Here is a 21715-nt window from a genome sequence, read left to right as displayed (position 1 = left end):
GAATGGCTGGCCCCGCCCACATCTCAGGACCAATAGGAAACTAGCTATGAGGAGAATCCTGCCATGCCATTGGAGAGTAGAACTTGGGCTATCAGGACTTTTGCAAGTGTGTCCTTGAGTGATACATCTTGGTGAACTGAGTGGATAGGGTCTCCTGACTTTGGTCTACGAACACTTACGTCACACCTTTGCTTGAGAATTCGGATTTTTTAAGTCAGAGCCACTATGTATTTTGTAGGTGAATCACATATATTTGTAAAAACTCCTAAAGGGCTTTAAAGTTCACTTTTGCCCAAATTTATTAAATATTGTGAAGTAAGAATATATTTTTCAAAGTGAGTGAAAACATGGAGTAGTAGCTTTCAAAATGGCTTTGGGTCTTCATCCATTCAGTCAAGCGCTCACAGGAACCAGAGGGACTGCACCGCCCGCAGGGAGCTTGCAATTAATGAGGCCCGGTGCGTGTGCCGACACTTACTTTCATTTATCGGTCCCTGTCCTAGTCCCGCCCCTTAACGACTGCTCCAGACCTTCCCCACTTCACTGAGGCTCCCTGGGCAACACTTGCACCTCCTCAACGTCCTTTTCGAGGGAAGGTCACTCTCCTCCTTCCAGAACACCAAATGCCGTCAGACTTGGTCCCCCTGGGCCTTCCAGCCCTACGTGCGCACCTATTTCCTCAACAACCAGCCTGACCTTGGAGCCAGTCTCAGAGCACGTGTCTGCCCGCGTTCAAGACCAGCCTGTCAGTGGTTGGGCCTGGTGTGCCTGCCCTGCAGGCTCCTCATGGTCCAGTCATCCCCCTCTCGCTCTACTGGTACTTTCCGCTCAGTTTTAGTCCAGTGACTAAAAACGTAACAGGCACCAAATAAATGTCTGGTTGACCATAACTGAAGGAGAGCTTTATACTTATGAATTATGACTTGATAATGAGTTACAGAGGTAAGGGGGTGTGCTAGCCCTCCCTATCCCTTCCTCTGAGAAACTGAATTTGATGGAAAGTCAAGTCAAAGTCTTCCCAGCCATCGCAGTCCGCCTAGAGCACTTGGGCACACTTCCCCAAAGGGCCTCTGCTGCCCTCCGCCAGTTCTCCACCCGCCCCACTCTGCGCGGCGCCATGGTCACCAGTCACCTCCTCCTTGTTGAGCCCAAGAACAGGTTTTCATCCTCATCTGTTTGTAACCCCTCTCCCTCTCTGGCGACTCCTAAACGGGCCATGTAATCACCTCCGCCTTTCTGATGATTCCTGGCTTCCTTGTCAGCTTCCCTTCCTCACTGGTCCTTGCCCACTTTTGGGTCCTGCCCACGTTTGTTCAATCTTGCCCCACATTCATCAGCCATGTCCGGAGTGCCAGGCACGGCACCTGGCACGGAAAACCCACACCTTTCATGTGTCACGCTGCCTACTCTCCCTTTTCCATCACAGCCGCGTATTCAAACTTCACTGTTTCAAAATTGGTATTTCCACCTCTTTCCTAAGTTTCACTTTTATTTTCCTGGCTGCCAGTTGGGCAGCACCCACTTGGGTGCTTTAGAGGTACTTCAAATTCAAAATGTTTAACATTATACCCACTACCCCCTCCTCAACAGCCTCTCTTACAGTAAGCAGTGTGCTGCCCTATTGTTCACTTCCCTCATTTCCAATTCCCCAGTTTCACATCCTAAATGTTCCTCAAGCTGGTTCCCTCAGCTGCAGCTCTGACACCATGCGGCCATTCGGGCCATCTCCTTGCGGGAACACTGGCACCGGCACCTACGGACCTCCAGCTTCGGCGCCTCAGGGGCCTTCTCCCACTGGCCACCCTGGTGATCTAGGTAGCGAAGAGCACACCTGACCCTGTCGCTCCCCTTTGTCCCTTCAGCCACCCCAAGTCCCCCACAGGACTAAGCCCAGAGGGTCAGCACAGCACGCTAGCCCCTGAGACTGACCCCGCCCGAATATTCCCAGAACACTCTGTGAGTGCCCCTCACTGCGCACACTGTTTTACTTTCCCCTGCTGATGCACTTCCCTCAGGAAGGCCACACCCACAGGGACCACGCCTTCCTATTCGTCACTGTCTCCCTGATGCCTAGGCTACTTTAATACAGAGATGAATGTTTTAATAAATATAAAATTTTAATAAATGTTGAATGAAGTTGCCTTCACCATCTCATGAAAATTTTGCAACATAATGAAAAGTGAAATAATTGTGCAGTGAGCACCATCTCCCAGATCTTACAATTACCATTTTGCTGCATTCAGTCCATCCATTTGGTCATTGTAAGACCAATGAGAAGCCAATGAAGTGTTTTTAGTGGGTGGGTTGATAGAAGCAGATCTGCATTTGAAAGGTACGGCTGGCATTTTTCTTAAAAAAAAAAAAAAACAAACTTCCAAGTTGGGGTACCACTGAACCTGTACAGAGCCATACAAACTAAAGTTCTGCTTCTGATGCATTTAGTGTTTATTTCTCTGAACTTCCATCTTACACTCACTTTTCCTTGCTTGCAAATAATCATATAAAAATGGCAACAAACTGCACATGACTTCAAGAGTATTTAAAAGTCTTTTAAAAGCATCCCCCAAAATTACTGTTGATTTCTAGTTACTTGTCCCGGGAATGTATAGTATCTGAAAACAGTAATTGGTACCTTGCATACATCATCTGGAAACTGTTTGCCTTAAAATATGGTAGATAATTAACCAAGGTAGAATGAGTTTGTAATGTAACAACTCTTGAGCAATATTCTTCATACATATAGCAACAACAGATTGGAATTCATTTTGACAGTTTGGTTATAGTGCAATATATTCTGTATGCAAGCAGTTCCAATAAAGCTTGAGCTTCCTTTACTGAATTGATATTGATGCAATCCTTACAAATGATTGTGTTTTTTTTTTAAGATAGAAAAAGAAATCTATAGAAAAGTGTTCTGCTACAAAATGTAACTGTTACCACTGGAAACATCACCTCATAGGAAGTGAGCCATTATCCACCAACTTTCAAGAACTTGATCCTTTTTAATAAGGTGAAGAACATCAGCAAAAAGGTACGAAGCACATTATGCCATTGCAACATGCAGTAAGTCTGTCTCTTTTTTTTTTTTTTTAAAGAAAGGCTGAATTCAGCAAGGCACTAACTTGCCTAAATGTGAATTACTAACTTCTAAAACTGTAATTTGATTCACACATTTTCAAATGGAGTTGGAGTTTATTCATATTACAACATTTGTGTGCTAAACATGTATGTTTTCCAGTTCTGAGTCATGATGTTTTAAAAATCTTATTAGAGTTTCCAAAATCTGGGAAAAAGAAAAGTACAGCTGGCTGCCATGTGTACGGCGCTGGAGGAAGGGCAGATGTAGGAGTGAGAGTGAGGGGAGGGCTGGAGAGGTCTGGGCGGGAGAGGATGGCAGTCTGGAACTGAACGCAGTGTGTGGCACTGAAGGTGAGGAAGCGCAGGCAGGGTTGAGATGCGTGGGGTGAAGTGAACAAGACCTGACAATAGTCTGCACTCAGCTGTGAGTGGAGGGTCAAGAATGGCGGCACTGAGGATAGAAAGTGGAGATGCTGGAGACAGGATTGAGGGGTCGCAAGATTCACTTCACCCACGTTGACTGTGGCTGTTGAGACCTCTAGGTGTTATTATCAAATAGAGTTGGAAATCCAGGTCTGGATATAAGAGAGCCCGGGGTAGAAATACAAATTTAAAGGTACTGTAACACTGATGATAATTGAAGCCATAAACGTGGATGAGAGAGAATCATGAGCCCAACAAAGGAGTGTAGCAGATGGAGGTTGCTTTCTGAAGCCACTTCAACCTTGTCATTCTACTACCCGAATACAGTAATAGTCAAAATACAAATCACTTTACAATTACTTTCCTAGGTTTTTATGATGAATAATGAAAACAAGGTAATGAAGTCTTGCAGTCCATGAGCATGGGATGTGTTTCCACTTACCAATGTCTTCTTACTTTTTCCAGAACTCTTTTGTAGTTTTCTTTGCACAAGTCTTTCACCTCCTTGGCTGAGTTCATTCCTAAGTGTTTTATTATGTTGAATCTATTGTAAGTGGAATTGTTTTTTAATTTCTTTTTCAGATAGTTCATTGTGTATAGAAATCTGATTTTTAAAAATATTGCTCTATATCCTGCTATTTGCTGAATTCATGTATTAGAGCTAACAGTTTCTACATAAAGTCTTCAGGATTTTCTACACATATGATCATATAACCTGCAAAAAGATAATGTTACCTCTTCCTCTCCAATCTGCTGTAATTTTATTTCTTTTTCTTGACTAACTGGTCTGGCTAGAACTTCCAGTATGTTGAACAGAAGTGGTAAAAGTGGACATACTTGTCTTATTCCTGATCTTAGAAGGAAAGCTTTCATTTTTTCACCATTATTGTGTCTGCTGTAGGCTTTTCATACATGGCTTGTGTTATTTAAGGTAGTTTTCTTCTATTCCTATTTTGTTATTTGTCATGAAAGTACTGAATTTTGTCAAGTGCTTTTTCTGTCAATTGAGATGATCGTGTTTTTCCCCCTTAATTTTGTCAACGTGGCATATTACAGTGATTTTTCATGTGTTGAATCTTGTGTTCCAGGGATAAATCCCACTTGGTCATGGTGTGTAATGCATTTAATGCGCAGTTGAATTCTGTTTGCTAGAATTTTTGAGAATTTTTACATTGATGTTCATAAAGATACTGGTCTGTAGTTTTCTTTTCTTGTAGTGTTTTTGGCTTTGGAATCAGGGTTATGCTGGCTTCTTAGGATGAGTTAAGAAGTGCTTCTTTCTCTTCAAGTTTTTGTCAAAGTTTGAGGATTGGTATTTGTTTTCTTTAAACATTGGGTAGAAGGTGAAGCCATTAGATCCAGGTCATTTTCGTTGGGAGATTTTTGGCTACTGACTCAAACTTCTTACTAGTTACAGATCTCTACAGACTTTCTGATTTTTCATGGGTAGTCCTGGTAGGCTTTTGTTTCAGGGAATTGTCCATTTCATGGACATTTTCCAATTTGTTGGTATACAATTTTTTATACTCATGCTTTTCATTTCTGTAAAATAGGTATTATTGGCCCCACTTTCATTTCTGATTTTAGTAATTTGAATATTTCTTACTTCATCTAGCTAAGGATTTGCCAATTTTGTTGCCCTTTTTGAAGATACAGCATTTAGATATTCTGCACTGTTTTTCTATTCTCTATTTCATTTATCTCTGAGCTAATCTTTACTTACTTCCTTCTGCTGGCTTTGGACTTCATTTGTTCCTTTTCTATTCCCTTACATTGTAAGGTTACATTGTTGATTTTACATCTTTTTTTTGTTCTTACATAAGTATTTATAGCTATAAATTTCCCATGAAGCATTGCTTTCACCGTGTCTGGTTAAGTTTCACTGTTGTTGTTTCACTTTCATTCACCTGTTTTCTCATTTCCCTGTGGTTTCTTATTTTATCTGCTGATTAAGATTGTGTTATTAGTCCTGGCTGATGTGGCAAAGATAGTTGGACCATCATCCCGTAACCAACAGTTTGCAGGTTTAATTCCAGGTCAGGGCACATACCCAGGTTGTGGGTTCAACCCCCAGTCTGGGTGCATATGGGAGGCAACCAATCAATGCTTGTCTAGTATGTTTCCCTCTCTCCCTTCCTTTCTAAAAGCAATATGAAAAAACAAAAACATATCCCCATGGTGAGGATTAAAATAAAAAGGGAGCATGTCGTTCAATTCCCAGATTTGAATTCCCATTTTATTTTTGTTGGTTTCTAACTTCGTCCCATTATGTGCATAGAAGATATTGCACGACAGGTGTTATAAAATATACTGGGACTTAATCTGAGACCTGTCCTGTGAAATATCTCATGCGCACCTGAGCACACGCACGATTTGTTGGATGCGGTGCGCTTGTAAGTCCTCCACTTCCTCTCCCATCTTCTGTCTGGCTCCTGTGTCCATCACTGTGAAAGGGGTACTGAAGTCGCCAATTGTTATGTTAGAACCATTTCTCCCGTCAGTTGTCAGTCTTTCTTAGTATTTGATGGCTCACCATTAAGTGCCTAAATGCTTATTATGTATCTTCTTTTATTGAAACTTTTACTAATATAGGTCCTCCCTTGTCTCAAATAACCTTTTCTATTTAAAGTCATTTTTGCCTGGTGTTAGTGTAGCTGACTGTGGTATCTTTTGGCTACTATTTACATGGGGAGTCTTTTTACCTCATTTCACTTTCAGTCCATTTATGTCTGAATCTAAAGTTAATCTATTCTAGACAGCATATGGTTGGACAGTGTTTTTTTTTATTCATACTGTTTTTTTCATTGGAGACTGGAATCCATTTATAGTTAAAATAATTACTGATAAGGCAGGACTTCTGTTGTCTTGCTGCTGTTGTAAAGCTTTTTCTCTCCCTCATTTACTGCATTACTGTGGGGTTTTTGTAGTTAAACATTTAAATTCCTTTCTCATCTTCTTTTATATATTTCCTTGTATACAGTCTAAAGCTATTTTGTTTGTTGTTACTATTGGCGTTACATATAGCATCCTAAAGCTGTAACATTCTGAATTTACTCCAACTCAATTTCAGGGACACATAGAAACTCTAACAGATACATCCCTGACACTCTGGTTGCTGTTACAAAAATACGTATGTGTACATTGTGTGTCCCAGAACATAAACTATAATTCTTTTAAATGCTGTAGTCTTTTAAATTATGTAGAAAACAAAAATGTGAAGGTATTTTCATACTAGCTTTTACATTATCATTTAAAAGATTTTATTTTTAGAGAGGGAAAGGGAGAGAAACATCAATGTGTGGTTGCCTCTCCCATGCCCCTTACTGGGGACCTGGACCACAACCCAGGCCTGTGCCCCAACTGGAAATTGAACAGTCAATAGTTTGGTTCGCAGGCTGGCACTCAATCCACTGAGCCACACCACCAGGGCTACACTATTATTAAAATGTATTGGTCTCTTTTAAATCATACAAAAAACAGAAGTAGTTACAAACTGCTCTTCAGTAGAACTAGCTTTTAATTGTCCACGCATTTACCTTTACTGAGATCTGTATTTCTCCATAAGGCTTCAAGTCACTCTCCAGGACCCTGTCAATTCACCTGGAAGACTCCTTTCTTGCAGGGCGGGTCCAGCTGTCACAAACCACTAGCTTTTATCTGGGAATACCTTAATTTCTCCCTCACTTGAGGACAATTTTGCCAAATATAGGACTTAGTTGACTTTTTTTTCTCCCTTTTACCACTTTGAATATATCAGCCCACTGCCCCCTGACCTTCAAAGTTTCTGACGAGAAATGTTAATCTAATTGAGGACCCCTTGTATGTGATGATTCACTTCTCTCGCTGTTTTTGATTGTTTGGCTTTTGAAAGTCTAATTATGTGTCTTGTAGTTCATCTTTCTTGGAGTACACTGATCTTTCATCAAATGTGGGGAATTTTCAACCATTATTTCTTCAAATATTCTCTCTACCCCTTCCTCTCTTCTCTTCCTGGGACTCCCACAGTATGCTCGTCTGTTTCACAGTGTCCCACAAGCCCCTAAGGCTCTGTTAATGTCTCTCCAAACTTTTTTTTTCCCGTTCCCCAGACTATAATTTCCATTATCTTATGTTTCAGTGTTTCTTTCTTGTGCCTGCTCAAATCTGCCTTTGAATCACTCTAGCGAATATTTCATCTCATTATTGAACATTTCAGCTCCAAAATTTCTGTATGGTTTCTGTTTTTCCTTTGTTGCTAGGTTCAGTTTGTTCATGGATGATTTTCTAGACTTGCTCTAATTTTTAGCTCTTTGAGCACTTTAAGACAGTTTTAAAGTCTCTGTCTAGTAAATCTGCCTCCAGAACTTTTTAGGAGAGCTGCTGTGCATTTTTTCATTGGAATGGGCCGTACTTCCCTGTTTCTGCAGTTTTGTTGTCATAGTGCAGTAACTCTGGAAATCAGATTGGGACCCTTCCACAGCTTTTGCTGTTTTATTGTCCCTTTTTTTCTCTCATTGTGGGTTTTGTCCCTGACCTTGACAGGTGTGGGGCTTCCCCAGATGGAGCCAAACCCACAAGACACCTGTTGGTGGCACACGCTGGGCGAGAATGCCTGTCACAATTGTTGTACCTTAAGACCTTGTAGGCCTAAGCTTGTGCACAGGTACATACACACACAGACTCACGCCCGCACATGTGTACACTTGCACACATGGGCATTCACACACACACACTTTAGGATAGTGCTCTGAGGTGGTATGTAGCACACATCCAGGCTTTGCTGGTTTATATGAATAGAATTCAGGCAAAATCTGCAGTGACTCTTTTGTCATTTCTCAGAGATTCTTCCTCGGCTTTTCCTCTTCTGGTAACTAAAACACACTCGCCATTACTCTTGGCTTTCTCACCTAGATTAACACATCTGGTAAAACCGCTCCGAAGACCTAGTGTTGGAGCGTGGGAGCCAGAAGGTGGCAGCCGACTGCTCACAAACTTTCTCGGCCCCAGTGACGTGTGAGGCAGGCATCCAGCCCATGTGCCAATTTACAAGTCATGGGCCTGAGCAAGGACCAATGCCAGCAATTCAATTGCCTAGAGGGAAGGACCAGCCCGCACAGCACAGAGGCCACTGTCACACCAGTCACTCTGCTGGAAGAGCAGGGCGCCCAAAACAGGGCATCTCTGCATCACATGTCTGACTCACCCCTGCATCGAGCCCCTCGGCAAACCCAGTGCATGAGTGCCTGCACACCAAGCGGAGGCACAGGGAGGCATGCTGTTCGGGGCGGAGTGAAGAGGCTTTACCGGACATGCATTTATTGAGAGTTCCGCACAAGTTCTTCCCAGAACAGCTTACTTTTAAAAGCCGAACGTGACTCTCTCGTGCTCCCTGCTGAGAGGTGCTATGCGTAAGTGAATCTTATAAAAATGGGGTCATGGCCATGCCTTCCACAGAACTCAGCGTTATCCAGAGATAAATGAAATATTGCAGGCTGAAATTTTTTCTGCTCTGCCTTCAGTTGCTGAAAGTTTGTTTTTTTAAAAAAACAGACGGAAACCAAATCACTTTCACATATACTAGGAACATCTGTGCTCCTGGTGAGTGCACATCCCTGGGCTGCGGGTTCAGACCCTGGTCTGGTGTGTTTCTGCCCCACAGTGAGGCTTTTTCCTTCTTCTGTCTCTAAAATGGACAGACATATCTTCTGGTGAAGATTTTTAAAAAAGATAAAAATGTGGACAACGTGGCAGAAAACCAACCATGAAAAGCAGCCGTTTACAGCAGGACAGGAATGCCTGAACCTCTGTGGGGACGTGAGCACCGGGGGACTGTGAATCTACACCTCTGTGGGCACATCCCAGAATGAGCACAAGGGGTCACGGGGACACCAGTGAGGAGGAAAACCTGCAGACAATGAGGGTCCAGCTCCTCATCACCTGTCTCACCTTGTGCAGAGACAGCAGGCACAGGGCAGAGAGACACAATGTGGGCACCTCCGCTGCCCGTCACTGAAGGCTTTCCTGCGAAAACACTAGAGCTGACAGTGCTTCCCAAAGCAGAATTCCCATGGGGTAGCACGGAAGCCTCACAACCCATGCCCATCGTGATCCCCGACAGTCGCCTTGGTCCTCCTGCCCTCGCCTCTCTCTGCCTTTACTTCCGGCTCCGCTTCTCCATGCTCCCACTCGCATGCTGGGGTGAGCTCCTCGGGAAGGGTCCTGCCATCTTCCAGGTCACCTCCACCTGCCAGCTCCCATGGGTAGTTCTTGGGGGAGAGCTCCTCGTCCATGCGGGGCCTGGCCTTCTTCCACCTTTTCATTTGCCTTCGCAGCTCAGCCGCTGGCTCCAGCCCCAGGCACACCAGGCTCTCACTCTCACCCCCGTGCCCTTTCTCCTTCCTCCTCTTGTACTCCACAATCTGCTTATGGAGTGCCTCGTGATCAATCCCGCACATACTGGAGCGCACAGCAGGCCCTGGGATGTCATATGGTGAGGGGGCCTCTGGGGCCTCAAGGTCCCTGGAGGGGAGAAGTACAGATGAAGCACGGAGCAACTGAGTGGGGCACCTGGGCTGGCTGGCACTGCACCTCCCCACACCCCACCAGCCGTCCTCATGCCTGCGGCACGTGGCAGGGATGGCGCAGTGGGGGCTGGTGCGGGCTGTCTCCAGCCCAGGACTTCGCGGGGCACTGATGGCACCTGCCTGTGGCACCGGCCATCCCAGTTCTGACGCTGCCATCTATACCGTCATTAAACACATTTTTAACTCTTCCCCCATTCCCATTTAAACTTGGCCAGCACCCTGTGAAACAGTTGTGGGTGGGGCCTTCGATACTCAGCTGACCCGATGAACCAAAGCAACAGAGAAGCATCTATGCCGACAGCAAACTGGGAGGACCCTTCAAACCCGAAATCCGGCTGTGTCGCCCCTGTAAACCTTCTAACTCTCTGCTCCGGAGGCCCCACACCCACAGCATTGGCCCCTACCTGCCCCCGCCCCCGCAAGTGGGCTCCTCACTGGTCCAGGATGCAGGGCATCACTGCAGCGTGGGGCCCCTGCTCAGCCCCGTGGTCCGAAGTGGAGCACCCAGCGCCCAGCGGGCTGGGGTCCTAACAGAGACCAGGGGAGGTGGGTACAGCCGGTCTCGGACCCCAGGCTGTGAGTCTGCTCATGCTGTTCCCCTACCTGGACCGGCCCCTCCACACCCCTGACCCCTCATCACCCTTTGCAATGTCCACCCCTGCAACGTCGCCTCACTCACTGCACTCACCTCCATGTTCATTGCTGCCAGTCAGCCTCCCCACAAAATGCAGGCCTCACGCACGGCCGAGCGTTTGCTCACGGGGCCAGCATGCAGCCCTGACCTATGAGTCTTTCCAGTGTCTGCAGTGGCCAGAGGTCCCGGCACTGCAGGTGGACGCCCACAGGCCCAGGGCCATGCAGCCCGCCCACCCGCAGACACCGCTGGGCGCCACAGCAGCCGCAACCCTGCAACTGCCACCCACCAGAGACCCGGATGCATGTCCACACACATCACCTGCGGTCACTGTGTCCGAGGCCTTCATCTGCGGGTCCGAGATCAGCGACTGCCAGTAACCGGTCCACCTGAAAAGGAACGGAAGGATCTCAGCATGCCAGATCGTGGGGCGCCATGTCAGAGTGACATCAGAGGGACGTGCGACCGCCATGGGTTCCTTCCGACAAGCGACCACCGTGGGTTCCTTCCGGCGCTGCTTGATGTCACCCCTGTGGCGACAATTTCCGGGCACCGAGCGTATTCTCCCTGTGCTTTCAAACACCTGTTGTTCTAACAGCCAGCTTTTCTTTGATGATGAACAGTTTTTAAAAACTAGATTTAAAAATAAAAAAATAAAATAAAATAAAAGTGGATTTATGAAATGTGTAAAAGTCAAAGTTATGACCCAACAGCTGGACATCAGCCGAATTAGCCATGCAACACGCAGAGCCGCACGGGATGTGCTTGGGGAATGGGGAGGGGAAGGCCGGCTGAGCGCGTGCCCTGGAGCCAGATTGCAGTCACCACGACACTGGGGACGGTCACGTCCGAGGATGCAGACCTGGGGACCGTGACCTCGCACGGGACTGGCAACGCTGCACACCACGGACAGGCCGGGAGGCGACTCGCAATGTGCGCTGTGACCAGGGACGTGGACCGGACCACACGGCTGCGCAGCCGGATGACCAGCGGGACCTGAAGGCATCACCGAAGGGACAACCCACAGGGCTCTAGGTGCACGCCGACCCCACCAGGCCGGTGCTCCCAGCCTGCAGGTGTCCACGGATGCCACTAGTCTATGCGCAGGACAGCTGCCCACCACAGCCTCACTTGGACAGAGGACCACCAGGTGCCAACGGGAGAGTCGCTGTGCCGTGTTCCCAGTGCGGATACCTGTCCCCAAAGGGGCCACACCCACAGGAAACACTGGGATGAGCCTCGAAGCACTGGCCAAGCCAGCCACCCAAAGTGACCATCCTCGAGGCTTGGAAATCAGGTGCGCCAGGGGCGGGGGAGCTGGTTACTTGGAGTGAGTGGGGAGGTGTGCATTCTGTCCCCGTGATGGGAGATCACCCATCGATAAAGCTTATTTTAGAAGGGTTATCAAAGAACCAAATGCAGCCAGCCCCCAATTCTGACACGTGAACACCGGCACACTGCATCTCCAGGACCGTCCAGCGGGGAATCCCGCACGCAGACCCCACCAACTCTGCTAGACCAGTACCTGCTCTCGGCCCGACAACAAGCAAACGGAATAAACCGCAAAATGCCTCCAAGTCCACGCATTTTCTTTAAAAATTTAGACGTTTTCCCTTTATAGTTATGAAAACAATCCCACTGTAAACACCTTCTGGTTGAGGTGTAAAATGCACAGAGCAAGCACACAAGCCGCTCAGCAAGCAGTTCTGCTACCCCAGGGGACACCCCGCCGGATGTTTGGAGACCAAACCCTCCTCCAAGCCCTCCCCAAGACAGCCAGTGTTCTAACTTCCAAAGCCGAAGGCATGGAACACCTGTCCTTGCACTTCTTATCAAAAGAATCACAGCACCGGCCTCTCCTTCAGCTCCTGGTGTGAGCTGGGGGGTGCACGAGGACAGGGGGCTCGCACCAGAGCATGTTCAACTGCTGCTAACACGTGCCCAGTGTTTGTGGGAACTCCGCAGGCGCCCTCCCACTGCCATGGGTACCCCCAGGGGATGGCGGGGCGCAGGAAGTGCTCCACTCAGCTTCTGCAGGTTCAACCTCAGCCTCCAAGGTGGCGCTGCTGTCCGTACGCCACTCCCCGACAGTGCGGGGCCTGTTGCTCTGGTCGGGACCTGCAATATCCTCACTACTGTCCCTTGAGCTGCACGGGGGCAGGGGGTGCACTGGAACTTCTGTGGTTTCACGTCCAGGCTCCTGATGACCATGATGCTGAGCCCCCGCCCCCCACCTGGGTTTACCAGCAGTAACGGGCTCAGTGTGGACAGAGCTTATCACTACCCCTTTCAAATGTCCGCGCCAGTGACCTGGAGACCATCCTGAGAATGTACAGGAAAGAGGCGAAACTGTTCACACTACTACCATTTGCACCCCCTGCAAGTTTTCAACACAGTGCACCCAACATAAGACACTGAATAAACTGGTAGAAGACTCAGTTTCATCCATACTCCCAACTTTAATTTTTGTGTCTATCCAAGCTTTCTCATTGGCTGACTTCAACCTATCACAAATACAAGGGCAAGCAGGAAATTACATGCCCTCAAATACTCATCCGTGTAAATCAAGACCCCCTCCTAGTCCGGCCTTTATCTACCTGCGGTGACACAGACTTCATGACAGTGAGGCAAGCTGAGACCAAGCCTTCACTTTGTCTCCGCTCAATACCCGGGCTCCCCCGGGCTCCAGGCACCTGCAGGACCCACCCTGGCCGTGGGGCACATAGCTGGGCCCTTTACCACCTCCTCTGGGTACATGTGGGACACAGCAGGACAGACACAGTGGGACAGATGCTGCACAGGCCTGACCACAGACACCCGCCAGCACAACCTCTGGAGAAAGGACCTCTCTGGAACAAGCATCTCACGCACCGCCCTCCTTCCAGTAGCTTCTTCTGGACAGGGACCCATAGAGTCAGGCAGGGACTGGTGCCTGTTGGTTCCACCACCTCAGGGGGAGGGGCAGGCAAGGGAGCAGAGGGCTCATCCTCCAGCCAGGCCAGGGTTTCCTTCTCCCAGCCAGACAACATGTGCCTGGGTGGATTCTTTTATTTTATTTTATTTTAGAAAGGGGAGGGGAGGGAGAGAGAGAAGGTGAGAAATAGTGATGTGAGAAACACTGATTGTTTGCCTTCCATATGTGCCTGAGGGCAGGGGTCCCCAACCTCCAGGCCACCAGACGGTGCTGGTCCGTGGCCTGGAGGAACCAGGCTGCACAGCAGGAGGTGAGTTTGAATGTGATGTCCTTGAATCACCTCAAAACCATCTGCCCCACCCCAGTCCATGGAAAAATTATCTTTCACGAAACCGGTCCCTGGTGCCAAAAAGGTTGAGGACCGCTGCCCCATGGAACTAAACCTGCAACCTAGGTACGTGCCCTGACTGGGAATTGAACCAGCCACCTTGCAGTTCACGGGACAGTTCCCAACCCACTGAGCCACACCAGCTGGGGCTTTGCTGGATTCTTTAAGGTAGACACTGTAACTTCATTCCTGTCTTGTCTTTTCTATCTGTCAAGGTTATTATTTATACAATACTTGCAGTATCACTTGTATAATGAATAACGAGACAAATAATGTCCAATTAGATATTTTTTCTCTGTGGATCCAAATACTTAGTTCTATAGTAAATAATAGGCACTTAATCTTAATATTGTAAATGCTACTTAGTGGTTTATTTTGATAAGCTTTTTCTCTTTAAAATTTTTATTTATATATTTTTAGAGAGATGGGGAAGGGAGGGAGAAAGAGGGAGAGAAACATCAATGTGTTTGATGTGTCATCCACTGAGCCACACCAGCCAGGGCTTTTTTTGATAAACTTTTTAAAGGTATAACATACCTTAATAACCACCAGGAAACCACCAACCAGATTAAAATACACACACACACACGCCCTGGCTGGTGTAGCTCAGTAGATTGAGCATGGGCTGCAAACCAAAGGGTCACTGGTCGGATTCCCAAACAGAGGGCGCTCTGAACACGTCTGGGTCACAGGCCAGGTCTCCAACAGGGGGCGGGAGAGAGGCAACCACACATTGATGTTTCTCTCCTCTTTCTCCTTCCCTTCCCTCTCTCTAAAAATAAATAAATAAAATCTTTAAAAAATAAATAAAATATACACACACATATATTTACAGGTTTTAACCTTTATAATTAACCTACAACTAAAGCAAACAAGGTAATTATAAAAGTTATAGTCACAGGGCAGAATGTAAACCTTGTGAGCCTCAATGGTGTAAAACAGCCGTGGCCGGGCTGAAACCCTGGGAAGTGAGGGCAGGCGGCAAGCAGAGGAGGGCAGGTGGCTTCGACCGCCTCAGGTTCATAAATCAAGACCTGACTTACTAGTTAAGAGTTACAGAGGTAAACATCAAAAAATTACAGTTAGAAAACAAGGTTACCTCTGGTGACTGTTGCTGGGAACAAATGTGGGGTCTTACTTGTCATTTGTACCCTTCCAAGTATTACTTTGTAAAACTGTATACATTATCTTCTTAGAAATCCTACCTACATAAAAGTTTACGTCCCAAAGTCCATTATTTAGAGGCCTTACCTCAGCTAGAGCTTTGTGGCCTTTGTCCTGAACAAACACTATCGGTGGCATGTTCCTCAGAGTCTGCTGGGACATCAATAGATGCCTAGAGAGAGACAACGCACATTAGTGCAGAGGAAGGTGACATCGAGAGGAGAGGTGTGACAGTGCCAGAAATAAAAATTTATGATGATTTCACAAAGACATAAGAAATAAGATTTGCTTATCGCATTACTCAAAGATGAAAATGTCAGCCCAGATGTCGTCTTCAGCCAACTGCACATCACAAAAGGGATAGGAAACCACCCCTCTAAAGTCTAAATAATCAGATCTATCTGGAGGCTCCCACCCAGGCATCACGGTGGCCATGGGCTCCACAGCTGGTCACTAACCACCTGCCAACGCTTGATCCTCCAGCCAATGGACATGCACCACAATGCCCCCCAGCCCAGATGTCACACAGAACTGATCTCTGGTCTTCAGTTATGCAACAAGGAGATAAAAGGTGACTCTGGGTGCAAGTATCCAGTGACAATGTGGCCATGACACACAGCACATCTGCTCAGTAACAGTGGGTCACTGAACACACTAAACCTGGGGTGACCAGAGTAGGGGAAGGGGACATTCTATTTAACTGAATTTTCTAGCTACCTAAAAATTAATCAGGAAATGGTACTGTTGTGGCGACACTTATTAGATTTCTCACTTTCTTGTTTCTGTTAACTGTAACAGTGAAATGAACCCACCAACCTCTAGTAAGCAACTTTACAGACTCTGAGGGACCACTGTGGTGGATGCCTGGGGTCACAACGCAGGAGAGCCAAACGGGGACATGAGCATGGCAGCTGTGTGACTCCAACTGCTCAGCATCTGCCCTTCTCCTGACAGGGCAGGGGACACGGGGGAGGAGTGAGAGCAGCGAGAAAGTAAGGGCAGTTGGAAGGAGGTATTCCAACTCTGAGAGGGCTGACAAGTTGGGTTTCTGGGTATTTTAAGCCTAAGGAAACTGAGTAACTTCTCTACTGTCACCTAGCTCAGCAGTTCTCAAAACCTCAGGGCTGCTTTACACTCAAAAAATTACTGAGGGCCCCAAAGAGCTTTTGTTTATGTGGGTTACATCCAGCAATACTTACCATACTAGAAATTAATACTAGGAATTTAAAATATATGTATTTATTAATTCACTTAAACCCACTAAATGTTCACATAGACATTTTTAATGAAAAATAATTTTTCTAAAAAAAATTATTGCAAAGAGGGTGGTGCTGTGTACACAGTTGCAGATTTCTTTAATGCCCAGCTTAATGGAAGACATCTGGATTCTCATGTTCGCATCTGCATCCAATCTGTTCCAATGTTATTCTGGTTGAAATATAAGAAGGAAACCTGGCCTCGCACGGATCTGTGACTGGAAAACGGAGGGCTATCTGAACACACTTACGAGAAGCATGGATCTTTCTGGTGTCAAACAAAAACTCACCACGTGATGGACTTTAAAGATTAAAAGTCCACACGTGGTGGACTTTAAAGGTGCAATGTGGAATCAGAAACTAGATGGATGAACACGTCACACCGTCATGGGGAACCCCTGGTCTCTCTTGCCTTTGAGCTGACCTTTCCTCCTGCGTGGCTCTGTGACCTCACACACTGGTCATGGGTAGACGCTGGCTCGCCAAGGTCTGCCGCTTTCAGGACACTGACACCTGTCATCACCCGTCTCATCAAGAGGCTGCATGCGTTGGAAAGCGGTCAAACTCACAGTGGTAAATACACTTTCTAAAAATCTGACTTTTACCTGAAGGCCTGAGTTTTAACACCGGCAATAAGTACGACCAATTGTTTTCCCTAAAGTGACAGGCTCACTCGGCTCATTTGCAGAAACGTCTGTCAAGTACCCGAGTCTGAAAAACAGGGTTTGTTCTCTTGCTCCTTCAAGTGAAAAAGTGTCTATTTCCACGTGCACGGCATCTTCCCAGGGACAGCCACTCCGCCCCAGCCCCCAGCAGGGCTCCACGCACACTTCCCACCACACATAATCGAAACAGATCTGTACCCGAGGGTCAGAATTTAATGACATTAGTAGTGTTTGCTTATCCATCAAGGACATTCTTAAATAAAACTGGCCCCGTGTTTACTGCGAGCAGGCAGCACGGAGGTACCATGAGCTCAGGGCCTCTGGGCCCACCGTTCTACCCACTGGGGCTTTGGTGCAAACGTCCCCACAGTGAGAAAGGAAGTAACATCCCACTGTGACAGCAGCTTTAAGCTAACAAACACCCCCAAAGATCTCGGGGGCCACTAGGGATCCAGGACCACACTCTGAGTAACACCTAGATTATGGCTTGTGTGAAAATGTAAATTATACTGTGAAGTTAAAAAAAAAACGCTTCCAAAACTTTTCTCAAAAGCAAAAATGCATCACTAAACAGGCTGGGAAATTCCAGGCGCTACAAGAGCAAACACAGTGGGCCCACAGTGTGTCCTCACCTCATGTGCGCCGCATGCCTCTGCAGGGTGGCCTGGGTGTGCGTGTTCTGCTCGGCAGGGAGCGGTGTCCTCCAGTACACGCGGCAGGCGGAGAAGTCTGTGGTCAGAGACACCTGAGGGGCCCCCCATCCCTTCAGATTCAGTGGGTTTTCCGCAGACAGACAACACGCAGGAGCCAAATACTAGTGCGACAGCTGTCTTCAGCCACCACCCGAGCTGGTGCTCCGGCCGCACGGCCGCAGGCACCACACTCACAGCCAAGGGCGGGGGGCTAGAAACCGACCCTCCCCTCTCCAACCCCAATCCCCTGGCACTCACAGAAAACACCCAACTGACACCATTCTCCTCATTATTTCCCTTCAGCTACACTCACTCTCACTAGACCGATGGCAGGAAGCCACCTCCTTCATCTTTACTCCGAGACAAAAGTGACGATCTGACCCACAGGTCTTCGAACGCTCCAGGCGTCACACTGACTGGGTGTCTGACCCCGTACTTGGTGCCGTCCGGTCAGAGTCACCTCCCTCCCCTGCTTTGGTAACACACACACCCCACTGTCTGTCTTTAGTGCTCAAATGGCCACACTCAGCAACGCTCCTGCAACCTAGACCAAAGACCCTGGGGTGATCCGGAGCCTCTTTCCTGGCAGCCGGGCTAGCAGTCCCCAGGTTCCTTCTCGGTCTGGCCCCTCGGCCTACCTTGGACAGCTCCACGTTCAGGTCGTAGACCTCCTGGCTCACTTCGGGGGTACACAGCAACTCGCTGAGCGCTTTGTAGAGGAGGCCGTTCAGGGCCCTCAGGCGCACATGGTCTTCCTTCTTGGTTTTCTTCGAGGTGCTCTTCGTCAGGAACTGCAGCTGGGACGGCTTGTGCATCTGCATTAACAAGAACACACAAAGGCTAACATTGGGCTGTCGGACAAACTCGTACTGGCTTACCAAAAAACGGCCGCTGGGAAGAACTTAAACACCTTGTAAACAAGAAACCAATGTTATGCTCATCACCTTAGCTTAGCCCTGGCCAGTGTGGCTCACTTGGCTGGAGTGTCATCCCCTGCACACCGAAAGGCCATGGGTCCCATCCCCGATCGGGGTGGGTATGGGAGGCGACTGATGGATGTTTCTCTCCCTCCCTTCTCCCCTCTCTAAAATCAACGGGCATGTCCTCAGGTGAAGATTAAAAAAAAAAGATACACTTAATTTTACAGAGCTAGATCCTTCCAGATTTTATCTAGCATTCCTCCAAGATAAAAATTACTGCCAGTACATCTTTTTTCAAGAAAAACTTTTACTGAAATATAATCAACATTTCATAAAATTCTCCCTCTTAAAATGTACAGTACAACCCGGGCCAGGCAGCTCAGTTGGTTGGAGTACTGTCCTGACGCCAAGGTTGCCGGTTTGATCCCCAGTCACGTCACATACAAGAATCAACCAGTGAATGTGTGAATAAGCGGAACAACAAACTGATGTTTCTCTCTTCCTTCCTCGGTCTCTCTAAAATCAATAAATTTAAAAAAATCCAAATCCATGGTTTTTGGTGTACAGTGTTTTTTTCCTAACCACGGTCATTCATTACACAGACTTTCACAGTGTGTCTATGTGCATGTTTGATACACACACACTGCAAACCGAGTGCCCTGTGCTCTGGTAGAATTTGATCATAGGTACGACATTCCGGAAAACTTCGGTGTCGATAATATTTTTAACGTCAAAACCCCACGGTACCAACTCACCCAGTCCCGCCCCTACAGACCCTGCAGCCCCCACTGCGGGGACGGAAGGGCCACCCGGCTGCAGACTCCTGGAACCTCGCGCCCAATCGCGGCCGCTCTACTCACCAGGTGGGAGCCCAGGGAAGGCCCTTCATACCAAAACTTCTTTCTACGGGGAGAAAATAAAAATTGTGCTGGATACTGACAGCAAGTTAAAGAAGAAAGGGTTACATAAGCTAACTCAAGCTTGCGATACCCCAACTGTTTCTACGGGGCAAACCTCGGACGTTGATGTTATGAGACTGGGACGCTACCCGCCTGACAACGGCGGGGGCTGTGGGCAGAGACGGGATAGGCTTTAATTCTTCCTGTTTTCACTCAAAGTTTCCTCCCTCTCAAAGGCAGGGAAGGAGCGTCTTACAAACACACCTGTCCAACTGCACGCGGCACTGCGCCCGACTGACTCCGGGCGGAGCAGCTACTCGAACAGGTGCAGGAGGAAGTGCCCGGTGAGCAAGGCAAGGAAGCTAGAACGGTCCGTGCGGCAGTGGACCAGAGCTGGAGATTGTATGAACCCCAGTTTCACTTAGACAGACCCACAAGGTGACACGCAGCAATGTTTACAGGCGAGCGCATTTGCAGGTGTGCTCCTGTTTTTGCTTTGTCAGCTGAAACGGCCTCAAAGACAGACACCCCAGTAGCAACGAACACGTGTAGCTCTCAGGGCATCTGAGGCAGTTCCCTAACTACGGGAACTTAACACTATCATCTCAGCTGTAACGGAACAGAACAAAGGCCGGGCGGCGAAAACGGCGAAATGTTAACGGAGCAGCGGAACTGCTGGTGACCGTTCAATAACCACTAATCTGACGAGCAAAGGCTACGCTTGCTGCCGCGGTGCCCGTGGGCCCCATCCCTGCCCTGTCTCCCGCGGACCGCAATCCGGTGGGCCCTCACTCCCGCCCCGAGGGCACCCCCTCCACCCCCGTACCCCACTGCCCTCAGGGCGCCGTACTTGGTTTTCGAGGCAAATTTCTTGAGCAGATTCTTGCCGCAGGAGACCGGCGAGCCGTGCAGGCCTCGGGCGCCGCCGGGAAGAAGCCCCGCGTGGCGCCCGCCGAGCAGCGCCCGGAGCCCCAGGGATACCCCCAACAGCCGGGGGGCCGTCACCCACATGCCGGTCGAGCGAGCCCCGGCGCTGAGCAAGGAGAGGCAGGGCGGGACGTAAAGAGGCGTGGCGACGCCGGGCGGGGTGAACTGAAGGGTAGGGGCCTCGAAGACAACTAGGAAGGACGTGAAGCAGCGGGATGGGAAACGTGAGGCGGAGCGACGTAGGGCGGAGCGGAACCTGAAGCGACCAGGCGGGGATCCAAGCCTGTGGGGCGAGGTGCGTGCCAAGTGGTGGGGACGACGTGAGGCGGGGAGACGCGAGGCGGGGCGGGGCGACGCAGGGGGATGGTGAGGAGCGTGAGGAGCAGTTGTGGAGAACGCGGGGCGGGGCGACGTAGGGGGCGGGGCCTAGAGGAGGGGTGGACAGGAAGGGAAGCGGCGGGGCAAGACCAGATGGCACCACCTGACTGCTGTGAGGGTGGGAGTGCGGCAATTGACGACGATCGAACCTAGCAAATGAGACTGCGTCGCAGTTCGCCTGCCACAAAATAGCAAGTGAAGAAATCGGGGCGGGAGGGTGGTGAGAGCTCTTAGCTTGTGGTTCGGGGGTGTCCTGGAGTGGAGCCCCTCATATTTCTGACTCTTGACACTGCCAGTCCCTTTGCTCACGCTGAACGTTTCCTTCCTGTGCCAACTCCTCAGCAGGTTCAAAACCACTGCAGAAAGGAGGCACACTGCTGCCCAGCCCGTCATCACCATCACCCCGGGACCTCTAGCAGCAGCCCAGCCAGGGTTCCCCCTCACTCGTCACTGGCTCTCAGAGACGCTGTACTGTTCGGTCCTGTCCCCCACTAATCAGTAACCCCTCGGCAGTGGTGACTTGCTCCCTACGGTAGCCCCAGCACTGAGAACAGCTCTGGCACCTAGAAGGTGCTCCACAGTCATTTTTTGAATGATTGAAAGAAAGGCATGCACAGGGATTCGAGTTTAAGGAAGGCTACCTACTCCATGGGGCTGTGGGAATTTAATAGAATGGAAAGCAACGGCAGATGGAAAATCCACAGACCTAGCCCAGGCTTTTAATCCAAATTCAAATATTTGCAATTTAGAGGATGAACTGGGCTCAGAGTCACGACGAACCATGATGACACCTCCCGTACAGCATCCTTGAGGA

The 21715-nt window shown here is 48.6% G+C and overlaps 1 protein-coding gene across 1 annotated transcript; it reads right to left on the bottom strand.

The window, feature by feature from the left end:
- Positions 1-2254: 2254 nt before the first annotated feature.
- On the bottom strand, positions 2255-20803 carry RBFA (ribosome binding factor A). Its single transcript, XM_024580575.4, has 7 exons — positions 20447-20803; positions 19558-19600; positions 18416-18592; positions 17718-17830; positions 15252-15336; positions 11020-11087; positions 2255-9999 (listed from the first exon to the last, which is right to left on the bottom strand). Exons 1-7 carry the CDS (start codon positions 20605-20607, stop codon positions 9567-9569), a joined length of 1080 nt encoding a protein of 359 aa, XP_024436343.1. The 5' UTR covers positions 20608-20803; the 3' UTR covers positions 2255-9566.
- Positions 20804-21715: the final 912 nt, after the last annotated feature.

Source organism: Desmodus rotundus, chromosome 10 (assembly GCF_022682495.2).
Source record: "Desmodus rotundus isolate HL8 chromosome 10, HLdesRot8A.1, whole genome shotgun sequence".
Lineage (NCBI taxonomy): Eukaryota > Metazoa > Chordata > Mammalia > Chiroptera > Phyllostomidae > Desmodus > Desmodus rotundus.
This window is presented reverse-complemented; position numbering and strand designations above follow the sequence as displayed.